Here is a 7,962-nt window from a genome sequence, read left to right as displayed (position 1 = left end):
AACTTTTTAGAAAGTATACAAGCATATGGAAGCCCGTAGGTTTTTCTAATTGTGCACCCGCATTTTGAACTATCCGGACCCGCTGTCTCTGCCCGTTTCGCCTCATGAAAAATAAAATTCAAGTCCGAACGGGATATGTTGTAAATCAATTGCGAGTATATATTTTTTCTCTTAAACCGGTGTTCCATAACCGTCTTGCTCCGACCAAAAGATGTTTGTATTTTATTATGTTGATTTTGGAGCATTTGGTTCACAGTGTCCCACCCCTTATATAAATCTTCCTTGCTATCACCCAACCATTTCTTCAACTCAGCATTTGATTGATGTTTACCTTAAATTGTAGCTTTGTATGCTCCCTTTAGTATGATCAACCATTTAAAACTTGATTTGGAGACGAAAATTTGATTGAGAATGATGGAGCTTTTAGGGAGGGTTTATGTTTTGTTTTGGATGAAAATGATGAAATAGTGAAAGATGGAAAATGTATATGAAAATATTTTTTCGGAGATGCATCTCCGAAAAAATACCTGACAGTTAAAAATCAACGTTAAATTTGAAATTTATGTGTTTCGGAGATACATCTCCGAAAACACCACAAAAAGGGTGTTTTCGGAGATGCATCTTCGAATTGTGAAAAAATCTAGAAAAAAATACTTCGGAGATGCATCTCCAAAACAAGGGTATTTTGGAGTTTTCGGTAGGGGTTCTCCCCATAGGGGGGTCTACAAAGAAATTATCTTTTTTATTGACTATTAGAGAAAATCAGCCTACGCTTGTCAGGTATTGCAGCTTTGCCAGTATGATTTTCAATTTAGAGAGAGAATTAACAAAAGTATTGAAGGAATAAAGGTTGCAAAAATAATAGTTAAAGCATTGCATATAAATAACATTGATTCAGCATTTCATATTTTAATATATACTAATATACTTTTGATAAACCCACGTTAATAATAATAATAAGAGTGAAGTCCCATTTTAGTCTTTCACAAAAAAGGGAGAGTCCAAATTAATCCCTGAGAAAAAAAAAGGTCTCTATTTATTCTCTTACAAAATTTAACTGAGTCATGTTAGTCCCTCTTTTAATATTTTTTTCAAATAACTTTTTTCGTATTTTTAAACTATGACTGGACTTGACAAGATAGACCTGCTTTCATTACATACTTTGTTATCATCAAAATCTAAGTGATATGGTATAAATCAATTTTCTTCCAATATACTTGAGCATGACAATTCACGCATCCATATTGAGATTTGCTTGCATATTATTGTTTGTGATGTGATGTTGATTGTTTATGGACATTTAATTGCGTTTCTGTGCACATTTACAACCGATCACCATTGTTAGGGTTTATGAGTTTAAAAGAGGGCTTTTCGTTCTAGGCGATATTATGTGAAATTGCAGGGTCTATGGTGTTCGTGAAGGTTAGACGAACACAACCATGGGCTCGCGACAAATTTCTTTTATGTGTACGGGTTTTTTTTGATTTGCAGGTTGATTTGTTACGAACCAAAATCATAGCTAAAGTTGCAGGGCCAATGAAGAAGATGAAGACGTGTCTTCATAGGATTGGGTGATTTAAATCTCGCACGCGTTTTCCAATTAGTCTATTTATTTTTCATATATTATTCTTCAAGTGTGTTTATTAAACACATAGCGTGTTTGGTTGAGTTGGTAAGGTTGCTGTGTATGAATGGAGGGGGCGTTGGTTCGATCCATTGCTCCCACATATTTGACACTTTGTTTCTTGATCCAGTGTGCAGCTTATGGAGAAATTTATGATACAGCCTCAAGCCATCACCTCAGGATCATTGCAACCTCAGATCTAACGTCTCTAGCAACGAGGGTGCATCGTAATCCATCAGAGGCGCACCACACAAAATCCAGAGCCAGGTTTCTTCTATTATTATTATTATTATTATTATTATTATTTATCACTTATTTCTTTGTTTTCAATTAAAAACCCTTTTTAAAATTTGTTTCTTCTTTTAAATAACAACCAAACTTTTTTTATTATTTATTTTATTTACATAAAATCAAACTTTTCTTTTTAGTAAATTTAATTTAGAACAATTAGGTTTAAAAATTATTTAGTTTTGAAATAGGTTTAATAATTAATTAATTTAGTTAAATATTAGGTTAATTTAATCAGGATTAGTCGATTTTTTAAAATTAATTAGGTTAAAACCAACAATTAATTTTAGGGTTTGTCTAGCCCCGATTAAATTAAAACCCAGGTAACCCTATGAGTCTTAGGTAAGTGTCGTCCATTAACTCGATGTCAAATTTCTTTTTTTAAAAAACCTTTTTAACTTTTTCTTTAAATAATCAGGGTTTGTTTACCCCTCTTTTCAAAAACCTTTTCTCTTAAAAAATCAGGGTTTATTTACCCTCTTTTCAAATACCTTTTATTCGGCTTTATGCCATTTGCCTTGCCTGTTTATTTTTTGCAATATTATTGTAACTGCCCCAAAGCCTTGTAGTAGCTTAGGGTTTTTTTTCTTTCTATTTTGCCTCTATATTTGCCTGCAGGTGTTTATTGTAATAGTTTTAGGGTTTTATCTTTCCGTCTTTATTTTTCTGCATTCACATGTGTTTATTGTAATAGCGTAGGATCTTTAATTTTCTGCCTTATGTTTCTGCGTGGTTAGTAATCCTAGGGAGTGCAAGCCTTGTTAAAATGAATTAGACCACTTATTTACAAGATAAATATTTGAACTTAACCACATGATTGTGCCACATACACACCTTTAGGGTAATCCCTCTTGTTGTCTGTTGCCTTTCGTTTTAAAAATAGTCAAGTCCCTCGAATACGAGGATACCTAAGGAAATGTTGCCTTCAGTTCATAAATCATCATCATAATATCATATTCTCTTCGAAGTTGCCTAAACAAAAATGATCTTGTCCCTCGAGGTTGCCTACGATATATGATGATTGTCCCGATTGCTAAGGTATCCTCGCCGGTTGCCTAAAATGACTATTCTAGCATTCCCTAAAAACTACCTATCATCTACATGGTAGGGACAGTTTTATGGCAAACGATATTTCCTCGATGACCCTTAAACATCCAATAAAAGGACTTCCTACCCTCTTATGGTATGTATAACCCTTTCAAACTGAAAAGCTTAAAGAACAGAAATCCTAAAGTTAGGGTAGTTGCTACTAATTGTTTGCTCTGATTTAAGTTCAAAATCTTTTTTCACACTATCTTTTCAAATACTTTCAAAAACAAGACTACACTTATTTACAAGCTAAAGTCCTTAACAAAGTTTTTACTATTCACACACTACACTTTTCAAACAATTCAAACAATTCAAAAGTGAGCTAAGTAATTAAGAGCCCATGGATAACCATGGATACAAAGGGTGCTTACACATCCCCTTTGTATAACCCACCCCCGAACTCAAAGTCTTTTAAAATGTCTTTTTCTGTTCTTTTTATCTTTCTTATTGGATAAAATAAAAGTCGGTGACGACTCTTACTATCCGCAACACATTTCAAAAGTCAGTTCTCCCACCGTATTACAATGCGCATATGCATTTGTTAATTGCATAAGAAGATTGTAGTTTATCCTCTTCTCAGATATCCGAGTTTCTTCCTCAAAGTCGGCGTTGAACATAGTTTTGTTATGTATACTTTTGAAAAAGTTGGTGTACAATCTCTAAATTTTCTCTTTTTTTTTACTAAATATCTTCAATTATTTTCAAAATTATAAATTTTAATGTATTTTAAGTATGCTCCACTCGATCTTACATAAATATGTTAACTTCACAAATTTTATCTATTAATAATTTACAACACCGGATTGATAGAGTTACAACGTATCCATAAATATTCAAACAAAACCTACAGCTCATCAATATTTATTGTGAACTTACATATTTATTGTGAATTCGTTGAATATTGTTGATTTAGTTAATCAAAGACAACCTAGTTCTGAGCAATATTTATTATAAATTTAGTTATTCAAAGAAAACCTAGTACTAGTACTGAGTAATATTTATTGTAAATTTAATACATCAATTACTCAAAGATAACCTAGGGCTCATCAATATTTATTATGAATTTAATAAATTGTTTTATTAATTGAACTCCCAAACGATAACATTTTCAACGAATTCACTATATATACTGCAGAAGTATTTCGTTCATACTCACACACTCACTAAGTTTCTATCACTACACAGCTTAATGGAGTTTCAAAATCTGTCTGTTTTAGCTCTCTTTTTTGTAAGCTGTTTTACCACTTTTTATTTAGTTGTCTCATCTTTCTATCAATATTTTATAAGAATTGGAAAATATCACCTTTTTTTTACATTTTAAAATGAATTGTTGTTGAACACCAATATTTTTTTTAATATTTTTTTTCATATTCTTTTGTGTTCTATGAAAATGGCATTCTAACTTGAATATATTTGCAGTTGGCTTTGGTTGGAATCAATGGATCTAAATCAGGAGAAGAATATTGGAAATCTGTTTGGCCAAACACTACTATGCCTAAGGCACTTTCAGATTTGTTACCATCCGGTTAGTAGAAACATCACTAAGATATCTTGTCTCTTTTTACATTCTTTACATACTTTTTTCTTTTCTTTTTATAAGATTATATTCAAATTACAATGGATATTAATTATTTTTTGCAATGTATCTCTAAATTAAATCGAGAAAACAAGAACACCATTTCTTTACCTCAATAATCGAATGATAGCTTTTAAAAAAGTTTACACTATTGATAATTGTAATATATATTTGTTTGTTAGGTCTATTTCAATTGGAGGAGATTTTAAGATCTCTTTCAGCTTGATCATGTAATATATATATTTTTCATTATAATTGTATCATATTTTAGTTTAAATTAATGTAGTATATATTTGTAGAAATATATTAATTTTGGTTTTAGTCTTTATTATTTTTGTTTGATCTAAAACATTGACTTATTAAAATCGGTTTTTGTAATATTTATTTTAGTACTTAATTTAAAAGATTAAAATTAAATATTTTCCGTATACAAGATCAATTTGACCACAATTAAGTTTTACAAAGACTAAAACTAAACAACATCAAAATCTTTCATAATTAAATCTTGCATAATTAAATCTTTCACTAATTACATAGGTTACACTGACATGTACTTTTTATATGATTTTTATTTGTTAGTTTATATTAATGTATAGGACAACTATTTATATAATATTATGTATTTATTTGGTTTAAAATTTGGTTTGATGTCGCAGATATAGAAACCAGTATGCCTATCAAAAGTCATGAAGAGAATCAATATTGGACTATTTTTTTTGAACATGATCTATATCCTGGAAAAAAAATGAACTTAGGTATTCAAAAACCTTCTGAATCTAGTGAGTATGATAAAAAAGAAACTTCAAAAGCAAGTCATCCTTTTGGATTTTGGGCATGGTCTAGAAAAGAAACTGAAAAAGAAAATCAACCTTTTGGATTTTGGGCATGGTCTAGAAAAGAAACCGAAAAAGAAAATCAACCTTTTGGATTTTGGATATGGCAAAGAAAAGAAAGTGAAAAAGAAAATCAACCTTTTGGATTTTGGATATGGCAAAGAAAAGAAACTGAAAAGGAAAATCAACCTTTTGGATTTTGGATATGGCAAAGAAAAGAAACTGAAAAGAAAAATCAACCTTTTGGATTTTGGGCATGGTCTAAAAAAGAATCTGAAGAACAAAACCAACCATTTGGATTTTGGGCGTGGTCTAGAAAAGAATCTGAAAAAGAAAATCAACCATTTGGATTTTGGGCGTGGTCTAGAAAAGCAAATCAACCTTTTGTAAGAGATACACAAAAAGAAAGTCAACATTCTGTAGCACTCACATCAGATGAAAAAGAAGCTCACATGATTAACGAATATTGTAGAAATCCATCAGCAATAGGAGAAGACAAATATTGTGCATTATCACTAGAGTCAATGGTGGATTTTGTCATTTCAAAGCTTGGAAAGAATATCAAAGTGATGTCAAGTTCCTTAGGTCAAAATCAAGAAAACTATGTAGTGGAAGAAGTAAATAAAATTGGAGACAAAGCAGTAATGTGTCATAGGTTGAATTTTAAAAAAGTTGTATTTTATTGCCACGAAGTCAATGCGACAACAACTTACATGGTCCCATTGGTGGCCCCTGATGGAACTAAATCAAAAGCTCTTACTATTTGCCACCATGACACTAGAGGTATGAATGCTAACATGTTGAAGGAGGTTCTCAATGTTAAGCCAGGAACTGTCCCTGTTTGCCATTTTATCGGCAATAAGGCTATTGCTTGGGTACCTGATATGAGTGAGCCTAGTGACCATCCTTGTGCCATCTAGCTGATTTGCACATTGATTAGAATCTCATATTTGGACTTCTTTCTAAAGTTTTATCTAGGAATAAATAGGATGTGAAAATATCATATCATATCATATGTATCTGTAGTATTATTAAAAATTCTAAATAAAACCCGTCCAAAATTATTTAGAACTATGGGTTTGTGTTTGTGCAATGTGTCAATCTATGGTCAACTCTGGTGTACTTTATGTAAGCTATCATCGTTATATGAATTTCAAATTCCTTGAAGCATAATTATAAAAATTTCTCCTAGTAAATAAGAGCAACCGTGACTTAAGCACTAGATTAATAAATTAAAACTAGAGTGTCTTTCTTTTGTTAGCTCAACATTGTTATATTTCAATAATACATACACTCCCAAAGTTTTATATTACAACTTCCATGTATTCAACCCATTACCCAAGCCAAAGTGTTTGTGTATTCTAAATAATATTTAGTACCCACAAAATTGCTAACCATACTCGATCCATGGGTTATAGTCTGTTTGCATGTACTAATCAATTTTTGTCTTATTTCTTTATCTCACCTTCAATTTCAACGCCTTATCAAATCTCCCTTTCTTGTAGAAAATATTTTGTATTGCCTTGAACATTACTGATAATCTTATCTACAATCTCATTCGCTTCGTAATTTGTTTTATCTTCAGCAATATATCAATCAAAATACAATTAGAAAATATATCCTTCTCTAACTCAATACTTGAGATACAAAACTGTCGATGCTTAAAGTGCTAAAACAATATAAGGGTATGGTAAAAGTATTTTGTTTTTCACAATGCATAAATCATTACATAAAAAAGTTTATAAGAAAACACATTTCATCATTTTCAAATACATATTTATACGAGTAGAGTAAACTAATTGGAAACTCCACCAACACAAAACCAATAAGATTAACACTTATGTATTTGAATAGTATAAAAAATGTGTGTCTTTTCCTCTATGATTGTATCCTTTACCCATAAAGGATATTTAAGAATATTGTATCCTTTTGATAGATATTAATGGTGGTTTTTAACTCATGATTTCCAGCAATAATGTCCCTAACTTAATCATAAATGTATTATCCTTCGTTCTCTAATTTGAATAATCTCTCCATTTACGTTCTAGGCCGACCTAATTGACTTGACCTGTTTGTTGACCTAGCTTGCCATGCCTTATTGGACATGTTAGAAATCGGGGCGGGATCTTCTATGTGTAGGTTTAGACCCACCCAACACAATTAGATGGTACACAGTCCCTTAACCATGATGCTTGTAAGGATGAAATGCTCTATTGGGAACGAGCGAATTGTACACAATCTCTCCAACATGAGGCGTACAAGGGTGATATGCTTTATGGGAAAGACTGTATTGTACACAGTCCTTCAAGCATGAGGGTTGTAAGGGTGAAATTCTTTATGGGGGAAAGACCGGGTTGTACACAGTTCCTCTAGCACGAGTGTCTATTATTTTGTATGGGCAAGATATCTACTCCTTTGTAAGGGCAAGATGCCCACTTTATAGTAAATTCAATGTGAATTTGTAATCGATATTGTTTGTTAGACGACGGAACCTTATATAAAAGGGGGGGTGAATATATCACCAAACCAAAAAATCCAGATAAAATTTGGTT

At 31.5% G+C, this 7,962-nt stretch overlaps 1 protein-coding gene across 1 annotated transcript; it reads left to right on the top strand.

The window, feature by feature from the left end:
* The first annotated feature begins 4,106 nt into the window (after positions 1 to 4,106).
* Positions 4,107 to 6,481, top strand: LOC131612148 (unknown seed protein USP-like). Its single transcript, XM_058883958.1, has 3 exons — positions 4,107 to 4,229; positions 4,421 to 4,526; positions 5,234 to 6,481. The coding sequence occupies exons 1-3, from the start codon at positions 4,191 to 4,193 to the stop codon at positions 6,328 to 6,330; spliced, it is 1,242 nt and encodes a 413-aa protein (XP_058739941.1). The 5' UTR covers positions 4,107 to 4,190; the 3' UTR covers positions 6,331 to 6,481.
* Positions 6,482 to 7,962: the final 1,481 nt, after the last annotated feature.

This window comes from Vicia villosa, linkage group LG6, assembly GCF_029867415.1.
Source record: "Vicia villosa cultivar HV-30 ecotype Madison, WI linkage group LG6, Vvil1.0, whole genome shotgun sequence".
NCBI lineage: Eukaryota > Viridiplantae > Streptophyta > Magnoliopsida > Fabales > Fabaceae > Vicia > Vicia villosa.
The sequence above is the reverse complement of the archived record's forward strand: the minus strand, read 5'-3'. Positions and strand labels throughout refer to the sequence as shown.